The 15,466-nt window shown below is 38.0% G+C and overlaps 1 protein-coding gene across 16 annotated transcripts in view; it reads right to left on the minus strand.

Moving 5' to 3' along the window:
- Positions 1-15,466, minus strand: part of LOC106643102 (CUGBP Elav-like family member 1) — a 218,151-nt gene that overhangs the window by 58,685 nt on the left and 144,000 nt on the right. Inside the window, exons 1-2 of one of the 16 annotated variants that reach the window (XM_089598227.1) lie at positions 14,159-14,431; positions 13,087-13,247 (exon numbers count right to left, since the gene is read on the minus strand). The exons of the other annotated variants lie outside the window; for them this stretch is intronic. Coding sequence (XP_089454353.1) covers positions 13,087-13,202 — 116 coding nt within the window. The 5' untranslated portion in view covers positions 13,203-13,247; positions 14,159-14,431. Of the gene's footprint in view, positions 1-13,086; positions 13,248-14,158; positions 14,432-15,466 lie in introns of those variants that run through there. 16 annotated transcript variants of the gene reach the window in all.

Raw genomic sequence — 15,466 nt, forward strand, 5'->3', positions numbered from 1 at the left:
TGGGACATTGGCACGCGACTTGAATAGCCGTCGGCTACTGGCGCTCGCCGTACTACTGTACTCATGTATAGAGTCCCTCCTTTTACGAGCTGAAGAACAGTTTCGAGGGTCCAGGCACACATAAGGAGGAGAGGAGGGAAGGGTGGAAGGAAGCATGGTCCTAAAGCCTCGTCACTGAAACTTCAAAGCTGAGCGAGTTTCTATTCATGCCGGGAAGGTGTAGTTGTCAATGCGCTTCGGGTGACATTTATGATCAAAGATTACTTTTCAATTCGACCCACGCGCATGCATATGTTATTATTATTATTATTATTATTATTATTATTATTATTATTATTATTATTATTATACTCTCGTACTCAAGAGACTGTTGGAGGGAAGGCGGAGAGACAAAGACACGGGGACAGGGGTGGTGTTGAAAGTGAAGCCACACTTGGATAGAAGAAGAGAAGAGCGACGAAATAATTATACCACCCACCCACACCCCATCTCGCACGCGTATTCACAACCTACGAGTGTAAGATAAAAATCATACATATCCCATCTGTTTCTTTTAAGTTGAGCTTGCGGCTCGGCTCATCTTCCTAGAGCACGACATATGGTACTCTTTTCTTTTTTTTTTCTTTCTCCTTTTATTTTTCATTCTTACATCATCTTCAGGTTTTATTTTTCCCTCTTTATCTTTACTTCTTTTTTTACCATCGATCGAGGCATAAAAGAGTCTGATGCGAATTTCGTCGTCATTTTTATTGCTGATTGGCTGTATCCTTTTAAATTATCTTTTTATCAAACAGATTGAAATGTCGTAGAAAAACTTGAAGCCTACCATTGTTTCTTGTTAATAATTTTAATAAAAAAATGAAAAAAAAAAAATTCCAAACTAATGAGTTTATAAAATTCAATTCGCAAAAAGTTATGAGCACAGTGGTGAGGAAAAATTGCACGGCTCTCTATTATATCCTTCTCTTCTCGCTTTTCTCTTGAGATAATTGAAACGATTTATTTCGTATTGAGAGAGAGAGGAAAAGAAATTTGATAAAATTTTTTATTCAATCAGCTAGGGACTCAAATGAGTACACATTAGCCAAAAACATACCTAATTATTCATTTGATTCAAGGATAGAGATGTCTATATTGAATTGTTGCATACGACACACTCAATCCCATTTAACTGTAGTTTTGCCAAATATTGCATACCAATGCGCTGCGTTTTACGTGATAAATCGACAAAAGTGGCAAAAGGAAATCAAACTAAGTAGTTGGGAATCGCTAGGCAGCGAAGGAAAACAAAAGCCCGCAATGAGATGTTACTTTTTATTTTATATTATGTCCATTATTCGCTCCGAGCCGATACAGAGGTTGCGCCCCCTCTAGCCAAAATCAGACAAAATTTCTTGCATGTAAACAAACGGCTTAGAACATCTATACATGCGTATAGCTGCTTGTGATTGGCTAAATAAGACAGCAGGAGAGGATCGTCGTTCTCTCTCTAGCCTGCCAATTGCCAATCACAAGCAGCTGTACGCATGTATATATGCTCTAAGCCGTTTGTTTACATGCAAGAAATTTTGCCTGATTTTGGCTAGAGGCGGCGCAACCTCTGCATCGGCTCGGAGCGAATACTCAAGTGTGCCAATACAGTGCAAGGCAGTCCTGTACCAATACTTAAACTTGTGGGACTGCATTTTTCCTTTCTTGCGTACTTTTCAATTGAGTCGTCATAATTACCACTAAAATACGTTGATTATTTTTTCCAACTTGATTACTGCCCGGAAGCAAATAATAATAATAATAATAATAATGATAATAATAATAATAATAATAACAACAAAAGTTGATTGATGTAGTAATGAGTAATTTTAAAAAAAGGGAGTAGGTTATTGATTTAAAATTTAATCATAACATGCACACTCTCTTGGCAGGTGTTAGATACATGCATATAAATTACGCCTTGTCCCAACGTTGGAGCAGGAGAGATGGCTGGCGTAGCGAGAGACGAAGAGGTTTTTACGAGTTTTTACGTATGTAATATGGGATGAGAACAGAATCAAGGAGCTGCCATTGCCTTTAAGCTACGAGTGCTCTTGTGATGCTCTTTGGATTTTTTTTCCGTACCATGTATGGGGGAAAGACGAGAGAACTTGTCCCATCCACCCCTCCCCCCTCTCTCCAAAGAACTGCATTAGGTGATTGCGAGAGAGAAAAAGAAAGAGGGAGCAAAAGAGAAAAAGAGTGAGAACAAGAGGCAACAACAGTGTAGTACATTACATGGGGCTTCCGAATTTTTTCTCCCTTTTGCTCATCGCCTACCTACCCTACATCCAGCATCTCCCACATCTTGCCGTATTTTTTCCACTTTTTCTTCCTCCTCGTCTCTAAGTCTTGCCCTGCGACGCGAATCACCCACATGAAACAATGATCTCGGGAGTGCTTTGAAAAAATAATAACACTCGTACTGACAAACCATCTTCATTGTTTTCGTGATTTCTCGCGTTTTATTTTCACCCCAAACATTTTTTATTGGGTATATATGCCAAATCTTTGATTTTAAATAAATTTATGAAATTGAAAAATTTTGGTTTGTGAAACGTTACACCTTGGATAGATAAATAGTTTAAACAACCAAAGATTTACCACGACCCGAATTTTCTCAAATCTGCAGCTTTCGCGGAAAATCGCGTTTGTCTAAGCACTACTTTAAGAGAGCAAACAAATAAAATTTTTACGTTGCAATAAATAAATGAATTAAAAAAAAAAAATATCAATTTTTTACGCAAAGTTGAATACTTTGCCTAGTTTCATACGAGTGCCAACGATCAAACGAGAGCTTCATAAAGGCCCCATAGGTACCAGGCATTCATACATTCCTCCGTCCTGCAGCCCCACCCATCGCTATGCTTTTTCCACTTTTGGTGCTCCCTGGAGGTTTCTCTCGTCTACGGTACTTGTCTTTTTGCCATTTCTCGTTCGCAAAAAGTCTCAAGCCACTCTCTCTCTCTCTCTCTCTCTCCGCCTAACCCTTTAGCAGCAGCAGACGAAGGGTGTAGGGGGCGTGTTTTGAGATACGTTTTTGTCAGGTAACACCTCTTTATTTCCGTACGTGGCTGGAGGGTGGTACACGAGAGAAACGGAAAATTGATGGCGTGACGTATACGCGAAGCGGGAGCACTATATAATATTGTCCTCGCCTCTCTATGTCTCGCTCAACAAGTAGGACCTCTAAATCAAAATCAGTCGTTAGCACGAGTATGCTTATTTTCTCACTTGTTGGCATGCTACCGTTTGTTGTTGCACTTTCTTTTCGTTCCAGTTAGATTTTTTTTTTTTTCCTGTATAGACCATTGCTGCATGCTTCATAGCTTTTGAAGAATAATTTTGATTCGTCGCTACAGTCGCACATTACGTGTACATCCGTAACTGTGCTACAATATCTATCATTATTATTGAATAACCATAAACGTTTCAAAACACACACACACACGTATGCATGAAAAAAGTACCCGCACGATAATTAAATAATAAACTGAGGGCAAAAGTAATAGAAAAGAAAACTTTTTTTTTATAAGTAATCACATAATCATAAATTTATTTTCCGCGGTATTTACAACTGAACCTACGACGCTGGTCTAGTTTTTTAAGCCCCGTTTGCATTGTTTGAGAGACGTACAAGTAGTACAAGATAGTAGGTATATTGTAGAGAATGAAAATATCTGGAGCCACCGGTATTAAAAAAAAAAAAAAAAACGCACACGCATGATGTATACAATGAAATTCTAAATTTCCCGATGACTCGTATAAATTGATCATGAAAGAAAAAGTGAGGTAATAAAGACAAGCAGGGACGCTGGTTCCTTCACAGCGCGGCTAACGACGTAATCCCATGTACCTAAGTAACTTTAATTCCGCAAGCTGCAAGCTCTTTTGGCTGTCTTTTCCCCTTCTTTGTATACAATAGCCACGGGTAGTGCGAGTCGACAGATGTTAATAGCAATCCTATGGAAAACAATAATCCGTCATGTCCGAGAGGGTGCTCCATTATTAATGTGGGTGGGAAAAAGGCAGAGATGATGAGTTGAGGGAGAGAGGCCGGAGTTGGGCTGTTCAACTCACCGGAGAGAAAAGGGGGCCTACGAGTAAGAGAAGTTTGCACGCTGTTAATCCAAAAAGCGCCAAAAAGCTTTTTCCTCACCTCGTCAATCCTTGTTTCACCGCCCATCTCTGTGATGGGCACTTACATAACGATACAAGATACAACACTATAATATATACACGAGTCTTGTTAGTATGTAATAATGTTGCAGTGATGTTATCGACAACAAAATATCATGCGTCGTAAAAATCCGGCTACGAAAAATATTTTCGACGAGCGCTGTAGGTACCTGTACTTATTGGTTGAGAATTTTTGCGCTTGTTAAGCAGCCGTGCAGCCGTTGAAATATTGAAATACTTTTGTGAAATATGACGAGATTGGTCGGGACATCGGGAAGCAAAAAGTATAGACTCTGATCCTCTTATAGGTACCCGCACACGTCCGTGCACCACCCATAGAGAGAGAGAGAGAAAGAGAGCCAGCCGGCAGGTAGATTCGCAGCCACCGCGTATCTAAATATTACCCGACTCGCGAACTTCTAAACTGATAACCGGTTGTCTATGTATGAGGAAAAATCTCACTAAACCTCGTGTTTAAAATTTTTTTCTCATAGTACATGGCACTACGAGTAAAATGAGCCCTATCTCGAAGGTGTGCCCTAAAAAAATTTTTGTCATATGTATATATATATCCAAGATTTTAATTATGTATATATCCAAGACTGTATTGATTTATAGGATACGATTAACGCCACGTATGCCTATATGTATCATATATTTATATACACGCATGTACACTATGACACAAGCTAATGAATGATATTTGCGAGCTGGGATTACCAGACGGCTTACTGGGGCCGTCGATATTTAGTTTGTGAAGGAGACAAAAAAACAACGAATGAAGAAAATCAAACGAGATAATGGGTGTTGGGGACGGGCTTTAAACTTATGCCTGGCTGGACGCTCTGCCAGGGGGTAGGAGCAAATACGTATCAAATCAACCGGATCTCCATGGCGATTTCCAGGGAAAAATCGAGTAAACTGTATAGTAATATGATATTGTATATAGTTATATTGATGCTTATATAACGCTCTTAATGTCAAAAGATTAAGGTGGTTCTTCACGATGGTGCCGTATCAAAGCGACACGGGACCCTGTGGTTTTCTAATTTTCGATTAGCGTATTATTTGCAACATAAAATATGTTGTACTGGCACTTGAATATAATATCATTGCATTTACATACAAATAAACAAGCTAATAAAGTCAGAGTAAGAGTTGTAAAAAAATTTTTTTTCGACGCAAGGTTCTGAAAATGGCATGTACGCTCCTACTCAAGCAGACGTTGCCGCAGTTTACACGGCAGACATTTCGTTTACGATTAAATATCGTATACTATTTCCCTGATTAGCCCAAACTTTTGTTATATTATTAGAAAGCTTAAAAGTTCTTCTTTCACTACAAACTTTTTCTATTACGATCTTAAGTCTACTTTACGAGATATTACATGATATCGTAGTATGGAAAAGTAACCTACATAAGAATACATGTTAAAAGTGCATTTTTTGACTGACTTGTTTTCAAAAATTTGCCTGATAAAGGGACTTGAAATTTTAAAAAAAGATGCCTTATAACTTTAATAACAATCCCTCCAAATTTTCCTGTAAGTTTAAGTAAATGGGTTAGGTGAAGAACCACCTTAAGCGCCTAAACAGACAACTAACTAGAAAATTTTAAGCAGCAAAGGATTACACGATGCCGTCATGTCAGTGAGTATTGATGAACATTAAAAAAAAAAAAAGTTTGTTTGAAATGTTGTTATTGAATACGATATAAATAAATTGTTTAAATATTCAATTCCATTAAAACAAAGTAGTTATATGTATAAGAAGTACTATATACGTGCGTATAACACAAGTACGTGAGACTTTGGTTTGTTTGATTGAAATAAAGTGCCCAACTCTGTTATGTGCTTATGCAATAAAATTTTTCTCTTTACTCTGTATTGTTTAAAGCATCACTACGTGTCTGCCAGCCTCGAAGTAAAAGAGCTAGGACGCCTGATTCAATTTCCGCAAGAGTAAGAGAAAGCAAAAGTATTCGCGTTCGTCGTCCAGAGAAGCAGCAGCAGCAGCAAAGATCGATCGAATGGAAGTAAGAAAATGAGCAGACTCATTCGTTCGCTGTTGGCTTACGTTTGTCCCCTGTGGGGAATCAAGAGAGAGAGAGGGGGGGAGGGTGCCGTTCGTAAGCAACTGCGGCTATTGCAATGCTGTGGACGGCAGATTTGCATAATTGTTTTCAGCTAATCCCCTACCAATGAAGAAAAATACGTCGGATGCACGTCAACCCTTTAAATCAACTGAGCAAAAAGGAGGAGGAGGAGGAGGGGGGGGGGGTAGTGGGATAGACGCGATTGACACTTGGCCGTATCAATGTACCAATATACTCTTTTTATTTGTTTTCATCACCATAGTTTTTCATTCGCTGGCGTGTATTTTTCATCATTTTAACGGTACGCGTTGATAACACGCTTTTTGGATGTGTGTATAGTAAATTACATGATTGAAGGTGTGAAAGTGTACATAGTTTGGAAACGAAAAAGAAAAAAAAAAGATGTAAATGTTCTCGAATTTACGAGTGGGCCTTTACGAATTGAGAGAGTACCTGTTAAATCAAATATGACAGTAAATAATACAATTGACGGAAGCTCTGAAAACAAGCTCTGGTGGTAGTGGTTTGTAAATAAATCATCAGCCATTTTCAATGCGCATGAAAAATGAAATTTCCTACAGTGCTTTCATACAATTACAGTGCAATAAGCATTTGTGTAAAATATTTGATGAAGCGCGTTAAACTGATAATGTTTGGTCAACTAGTCAGTGCACTTGAGCTCTACAGTGTTGTAGGTACGTGAGTATTGGGGACTGTGAATAATATTACGTACAACTCCTAACGGGATAAATGATGATCTTACCAATTTTGTACAACAAGGTAATGACCGTTATTTACAAGTGGCTCGCAGTTCTGAATGTTACTGGGATTTTTATCAACACTGTCACGGGGACTGGCAAAGACGTGAATGCTTAGTCGTCAAAGTACGAATAAGTTTAGTTGCCGATTGATCCTTTCGTATCAGATTATTTAGAAAATATAACTGAATCTACTTTTTCGCAATTTTGTTGATTTATACGATTTTAACCTCACGCTTATAATATAATATCTTGTCTGCAATTCCGACATAACCGTAACTGGTATAGTAGATGCCGCTTATGTATTTAGGTGTACCGGGCAACTACCCGCAGTGGATCTGAAGAGCAATCGTTAATTTAAATGAAAAAGAATGATGGAAAATATGTCTTTCTCTCTCTCTCTCTCTCTCTCTCTCTCTCTCTCTCTCTCTCTCTCTCACAAGCGGACCCTAAGAGCCTGGGAAAAAAAGAAACGAGAAAAATAATCAAGTCAAAGTCTCAGAAAATGGCGATAAAAATGCTCAGGTTCAGGAGGGTCACACTCAAAATGATACGAGAGATGCAAAAGCCACGTAGTTTTTCGATTCCTGCGCACAGTCAAGCACGCGCGTATTTTTTAATATGACGCGCGACATCGGAGAGAAGGAGAACGCTTCTCGGCGGGCGATTCAGCAATTTCGCGGCAGCAAAAAAAGCGATGGATCGGAAAGAAATGAAGGTAGTGGTGGTGATAAAAGGGCAGAATTGCAAAATTACTGTGGCACAAGTCGACGACGGCGACTACCACTTCCGAGTCGCCTGTAATACTCGCTATTAATCCTCTCCTTCCCCCCCCCCCACCCCTGTTTTTTTCTCTTCCTTTCGTCACGGCGTAGAGCCAAGCGATGGTATGATATAAATATAGAGCAGCATCTCAGCGTCAAATGTAGTCGGTCCTCCCCCCCCCCTCCCGCCTCATGCTCCTTTGTCTTTTCATCTTCCCCGTAGCTGATCCGAGAACAGAGTATCATATCTTCTCTTTTCCGGAAAATCGAGCCCGCAAATTGGAACTTGTAAATGATCTGGACACTGCAAAATTTTGTGAGACGCTAATTGCGCGAGACAGCAGAGAAACAGTCTATACGTACACATTATAACGAGAGCACCTTCACTGTACTCCACTACCGTTGGGATAACTACGATTGTACCTTGCAATTGGGGAGGTCTATCAAAAGAGGCACAAGAAAAAATGAAAGAAAGAGAGAGAATTGATTATCGTTAGGTGCGGGATGTCGCACTCGGGGGGCGCCGTGCAATACGCTCGATAGCATTCAATTAGCGCGCAGAGTCGCAGGTAATAATGATTGGGTCAGGATTTCTGCTGAGCTGTCGAAGCCGACCAGCTTGGCTTGGCTCTGAGCGTCGTGCTGGTATAGTTGTCCTGCAGCACCATCGATTCAATTTCCTCTCTCCTCTGTTGTACGCGTGTTTCCCTACATTTAAGGAGGTTTGGCATCTCAAATGGGAGGAAAGTGCGGCTCTGTGTTGAGGCGAATCGTACTGATCGGGCCTTCAAATAATCACGGAAAATTTTATATCCCTACTCAATAGCATCAAAGTACATTATCACGAAAAAATTACCAATTTCGGATAATAAGAGTTGGAGAACCTTATAACGTATTATTTGGAAGATGAAGAATTAGTTTTTAAAAGTACCTTCATTTTTTTGTCCATAAAAATTTGAATCCTACAAACAATTTTCAGATTATAATTTTTGGATTAACGAGCTGTACAGATGATTTTGTACTCGGTATATAGCTAATACATAGTATAGTGAAAAATCGAATTCACAGCAGGCGACGTTTACTTGACTTCCATACATGGAGTGCTTTGCAACTTTTTTTTAAGCTTGCATAGAAAGCAATAAAAAAAATTGCCTTTTATGATTTCATTTCCTTTGACGAGCATATTTCTTTCTTAATAATGTAAGTACGGATGCACGCATTTCGTTTTTTGTCCGAATACATTTCTATCGTACCGTAATTTTCATCAAACGGCTGAACCTCTCTATTCTTCTACAAGCCCGCATTGTAAGCTTTTGCTTTATTAAGTCTGAAAAAACTTTAATAAAAAAATTTTATGTTCTCATAAACGATGTAAATATTTTTTTTCAGCAAATACTACGATGGTCTCCCGTGATTTTCTAAATTAGTGGAAAAAAAGAAAATCACGTTTTGACACGCAAGGCTTGTCTGCAACATTTATCATGGCGCGAGCAAACCGAATAAAACTGTGTTGCCCTCGATATCGACGTGTTGTGTATTTTATACTTTGTTTTTTAAATTAACACGTGCAAAAATATTTTTCGTGTTTTGCAAAAAAGCGCTGGAATAGTATCGTTGGAAAAAATTTAATTGGCAAAAAATTTGATTACATTCCCATGTGCGTGCAGATATTATGTATCTAATGGTAAAGCTCGTATCAAACTTATTTGAAATTCAAGTATTATTTTTCCACGCTTTAAAAAGGCAATTCACGTAAGATCAATTTTGGGTTGTGATAACAATATGGAACCCTTTTGTAGAGCAGTCATGCCTAAACATGAAAAATTCGTGGATATGACTACATCAAACGATTTATAAAACGCAAGTTTGTTGATGAATTTCAAATTTGAGCAGCTTAAAAGTTCGATAAAGTTACGAAGAGTCAAAGTTTTATGCAGTTAAATGAACATATACTCAAGATAAATGGCAACCACTCTCATTCCTCCACATCTTTCATTGCTCATGTATGAGATCACGTTCCCTTTTTCGGCTTCGCAACGCTCGCTACATTCAAAAAAACGTGCAACTGGAGCAAAGTATAGATTGTTGGGGTGGTATTTTCAATACCAAGTGTGATATTATGCCGAGCAGCCGAGTCTTGTCCACGCATTTTAATTAGATATGCCTTTCTTTTTTATGTTTATTAAGAGCGAGCGAAACATGCAAAGCTGGAGAGAGAAAAGATGAACCGCGGTCAACGATCGATGGGTTACGAGAGAGATTCAATATTTTTGTGGTGACGAGCTCTAGATTCATGAATTCGGGATGTAACGCATGAATAAGCGAAAGGCGAAGGAATATGAAAGGAGAGAGAAAGAAGAACTGGTTGATTTTTTGCTGGAAGGAGAAAGAAAGAGACAAACCATTAGGAACTGCGCACGCGAGCGAATACACGTGAGTGCGTATACGTGTAGGTGGAAAAAGCAGTAGAGCCGTGAGAAACCAAGAGGGAAATTTATGTGAGTTTTCAATTCAGAGGACCTTCGAAGGAGTACATTATCTGACGTGACTGACGTTTCTCGCTATCTCGCACTTTTTTTCTATTGATAAACAATTTTTCCAAATGCTTCCGCTTACTGCAGTCAAAAGGAAAATATTAATTTATACTCTTATAATGCAAGGAAATTAATGGTTTTCGTTGTTTTTTTTGATGACATATTTATGTATGTCACATTTTTGCAAAAAGTCCATGTCTTCGTAATACTAAATATACTGTTTATTGCGCTTGATGATTCATTAAAAAAAAATCGTTTAATTAATTCTTGTCAATGCCCGTAGGTGCACCTTGTCCATTGGCTCATTACATGGAACGTTCAAGCAACGTGTGTTGGTACAACCTTCCTCTGCACATAGTAAGTACATCTTTAATTAAAAATTAAGGAAAACGAGTGGCAGTCCAGGCCGGACTTCTCCTGCCTTCTACAAATTGTAATGTTTTAACGTTTTAATTGAACGTCCCAGCGACGACCCAATTATCAAGATTATACGTAGATTTATGAAAATGAAGCTCAGCGGTATGGGGATCGTAGAGCATTACGCGATGAAATCACAATAACACTACCCCTTTGGCGAACGAGACCAACCAAATTGGAGACACCCATAATATGTATACCGTGAGAGCTTTTCGTCAAAGAGTAACATCGTATGAATAAATTTTTTGTTTTTTTGTCGTTAAATTCCACCAATACTTACAACCACATGCATTAAAGGTATGAGGAAGGTTAATTCGTAAACACATACGCACACTTATTTCGGAAATTTTTCGACCCTATCGAGGTTCCTCTTTGACGACCCATTTTCGTATACATGTACGTACCTGCATAAGCTGGGGGTATTTCATCGGAGCACCGAGGCGCGATGATCATCAGTATCATTTCGCCTGTACCTAATTTAATTACTTGATTATTCGATGCCAGGCTCCCCGTACAGCCACGGCGCCATATCCATTGTTCTCTATACTTGATTCCCGCGTCCTCCTACTAACGTGCCCCTTGTGCCCCCGTCGATTCGTTATCAGTGCTCATCCGCTCCACGAGAGCGTTAGCTGCACATGGACCCCGTGTGTACGTGCGCACACAAACACAATGGCGTTAAACGCTAGATAAGCTCCGGTGACATCGACAAAATTTTGTGCCCATCCGCGCCCCTCTCTCTCTCTCTCTTTTAACGTCTCGCGGAAGAGTTTGTGCGCGTCATTCATTATTGCATCAGAATTTACAAAATCATGGTATTCGAGTGGGGATGTAACGGGCTCGAGCAATTTTTATTAGTATTGTTCGTTTGTGTTTCACAAGTGACGATAGTTTTGGAAATCTTTTTTAAAATACTATCCATTTTACAAGAATATAAGTATATATACATGCAAGTAATTTGCATAACCATACCAAAGTTTACTAATAACACTAAAGCTTTCTAATCTTTGGTGAGGGTCAAATAATGAAGGAATAACAATAGGATGATAAACAACAGTACGTTTTCATTATAAAAAAAAAATTGTGCAAGAAAAAATGATAAATTTGTTGAGGGCACCCTGATAATGATTTTTCTATTTTTGCCACTTTACACAGTGCCTTATTACAACCGTACCAAAAGCACTATGAGCAGTTTGTTTGCTTTCCGTTGTATTTCGTTTTCTCTTTTTTTTGTTTGTTTGTTTGTTTGTTTGTTTGTTTTTTTTTTCTCAATAATATTAAATAGTAAATAAATAAGTAAATAAATAAAGAAATAACCATAAATCAATTTTTTTGTTACTCGGCGTCTAATGCCTTTATGTTAGATGACGTGAACCCGTGGCTAGTGTTGTAAACCTTTTCCATACTGCCTCCGATAACTATATCTACACGTTTTCATTGTGCTCATTGGCTGGAACACAGATAGCGTTCGGCGAGGCGTTCGGTTACTGAGCGTACCCTTCGAGCCTCAACACAGCTACAGTGATTTTACTTTTTTTTTTTTTTTTTTTTTTTTTTTAATAATCTTTCTTAATCTACCCCCTTTCTTACCGCCTACTATCAATTTCGCTATGATCAAACTTGGTGCAAAAAGTAAAACTGAAATCAGTCCAAGATATATGACAATCACTCTTAAAAAAGAAAAAAAAAAAAAAAAAAAAAAAGAAAAAAATAATAATAACAACAATAATAATAATAATAATAATAATAATAATAATAATAATAATAATGATACTTATAAGAACAGTAAATAAAATCAATACAATTTTATTTGATAAAAATGTAACATTCAAATAATGTGTGATATTACCCTACATCTCGTATTTTCGAACAAAAAAATTTTGAAAATTTGAGGAATTTGTCGAGTTATTTCTCAATACACACAAAACTAATAGATTCTCCTTTTACCGCTCAATTCCGTCTTAGGCGTGTATATTATGATATATACATAAGCTGCGTTATAGAGTGCCAACTGTAAACGCCCACTTTGTTTTGTCATCCAGCGGACAAATAGAAAGGAAAAGAGGCATCGAGTACTGTACTTCAACTTTTGCTTTTGTATCTGCTTTTCACAATTTTATTTTCATAATCTGTAGTTTTTCAAGTACCTCTAAATAAATTACCTATGAATGACTGATTGACGTCGTATTTAATGGGTGATTATTCAAAAAAGTTATGAAAGAATTACGATGCAAACAATACTTAACATTGGACAAAAAGTAGTTGTATTGGATAGAAAAAAATTAAAAAAAAAAAAAACCACTGCTTTACCTGTCAAAACTAGATGGCCAGCCACCTAACTCGAGATTGTTATTTTGATCCATAAAGTATTCCGTATCCGGTTTGATGATGTTATTGTTCGTGTCAAAGAAATTTTGGCAAAACATTTGAGTTTTGGAAAACTCCAAGTTTGAAGTTGAAAAACAAAGAATCTAAATGGAAAAAAAAAAATATTGTAACCACCAGAAACAATGATCAGCAAATTTTTCGATCAAACAGAAAAAGAGAGAAAAATTTAATCGTGCACGATTAATGAAAATGAGATACTGAATCTACAAAAATTTAAGAGGAAGAAAAGTCAAACTTCATTTTTTTTGTAAATGTAAAAAGAGCCCGTTTAAGTTGAAGAGCGAGCAAACGCAAGTCGTAAGGTTGGGAGAGAGAGAGAGAGAGAGAGAGAGAGCCAACTCACAGGACAAAAAGATATACCTTGAACGTTATAATCTTTCCCCTTCGGCTCGCTCCCTTCATCCAGTATCTACACTTTTTTTGCTTCCTCTTTCGAGAGTAAATGCGCGAAAGCTTCCACTGCTCACTGCGATTCTCCGCAGTACGCATGGCTCACGAGAGCACGTGAATGAAAAGATGTTTTTCAAAACTCGGCGATAACTCTATACCTAGCTGTCCAACACCTTTTCATCCAACTTGTAATAATGTACACTGAGCCCTCCCCCCCCCTCCTTCTCTCTCTCGCTCTCTCAATGTTTCTCACGACTCCTGCTTCACGCGTTTTTCTCAACTTATTTATTTTGTAAAGCTATCTGTGAGACGAAAAAAAAAATTGAAAAATAAAATAATTCGTTAAAAAAACACACGGCGTGATGAAATATAAGCCAATAGTACCGAAAAAAGTGACAACTAATTAATTGAGTTTTTGTTGAGTCGAATCAGAGTATACATACATTTGTTAAACTCATGTGATTTTTTAACATTCGAATAGAGTAAAAATAAATAAATATGGAGAACTGTTGTGCCGGAATAAGGCAGAGGAGGCAAGAAAAAGCGTATATGTAAAACAACGATACGTACATAAGTTTGGAAAGACAAAAGCGTGCATACTCACAAGATCGTCGCGGGACAACAAGATGAAGAAGAACACTTGATTGGCACCTTATCTCGAAATCGGTAGCACTTTTGTACCGTACTACACTCAAATACAAAGCAATACCTGAGACTCTCGAGGAGACAAAAATAGGTAAGTATATAATAATAATAATAATAATTATTATTATTATCACTATTATAATTATACACAAGGTATTACTAGGAGAGCCGGCTCCGTGTCACGCGATCAGCTACTTAAAGCGGCAGCAGCAAAGCAAAGTAATCGACGCACTGAGCTCAAGAGTCAAACTGAGACGCTCATAGGGGTCTCGACTCCTTTTTCGTCTCTCTCTCTCTCTCTTTCTCACGATCCATGTCAAGTAAATAATTTCAAAGTGGCTAGGTGATCTTTGCTTACTTCTAGAAATGACTATCAACGCTGTTGTTACCTCTGCTGTAAACAGAGAGCGTTCGACCTTTTACAGGTTCAACGTAATACAATGTAAGGTATACACATTTACGTGGTTTGGCGATGAGCAAGCTCTGCTGCTAAAAGGCCCACAAAACGAAACATCGAATTTGCAGGCGCTATCAAGTGTTGACACGACATATAATAACGCCAAGTCACTACTTTCATATCAAATTGTATAATAAACGTTGGTGTACGAAATTTCAATAAATAGGTATCAATATATTGAACATGCAAATCGGCACATGCAATCGTTTACAAACGGCTACAAAAATGTTTGTTACACGTGGTGCACGTCAATAATTTTGCCTTTGGAAAGTCATATCACGTGAAAGTGTGATTTATTATCTTTCCTTGATTTTTTCATGTTATTATGCCTTTTTTTCTTTTTTTTTTAATTTTAAATAAAAAAATTTCAAACAACATATTTCGCTGGATGAGATATGCCATTCAAATATTCTGGTATTGAATTCTTGTTAATTGTTAATTAAGGAATGATCATCTCTGAGTACACTTATATAGCCTGTAGCGATGAGGGTTGGTCTCGAGGAAAAAAAAAAAAAAAAAGTTGACGAAGCTCGATGAAATAGCCGGGAGGCATGAATATCGGCATCCCAACTTTGGAAGATGTTGGTCAGCGCGGGATTGGTAAGGTGCTTCAAGCCCCATGACACGTACAGGTACGCTTGATGAGTTTAGCAGAGAGCCCCAAGGTTTGGATGTTGTGTAGGGATCGACTCTGATGCTTTAATAACAATAATAATCAATAATGTAATTTTCCGATAACCATCGCTCACGTGCACGCTCTCGGACAACCGGCCCAATGATTCTCGAGCGAGGCCCTCGCTGCGGACTCTG

The sequence above is a fragment of the Copidosoma floridanum genome, unplaced genomic scaffold, assembly GCF_036245765.1.
Source record: "Copidosoma floridanum isolate Cflo_tuat_1 unplaced genomic scaffold, Cflo_Japanese_pri ptg000001l, whole genome shotgun sequence".
Classification (NCBI taxonomy): domain Eukaryota; kingdom Metazoa; phylum Arthropoda; class Insecta; order Hymenoptera; family Encyrtidae; genus Copidosoma; species Copidosoma floridanum.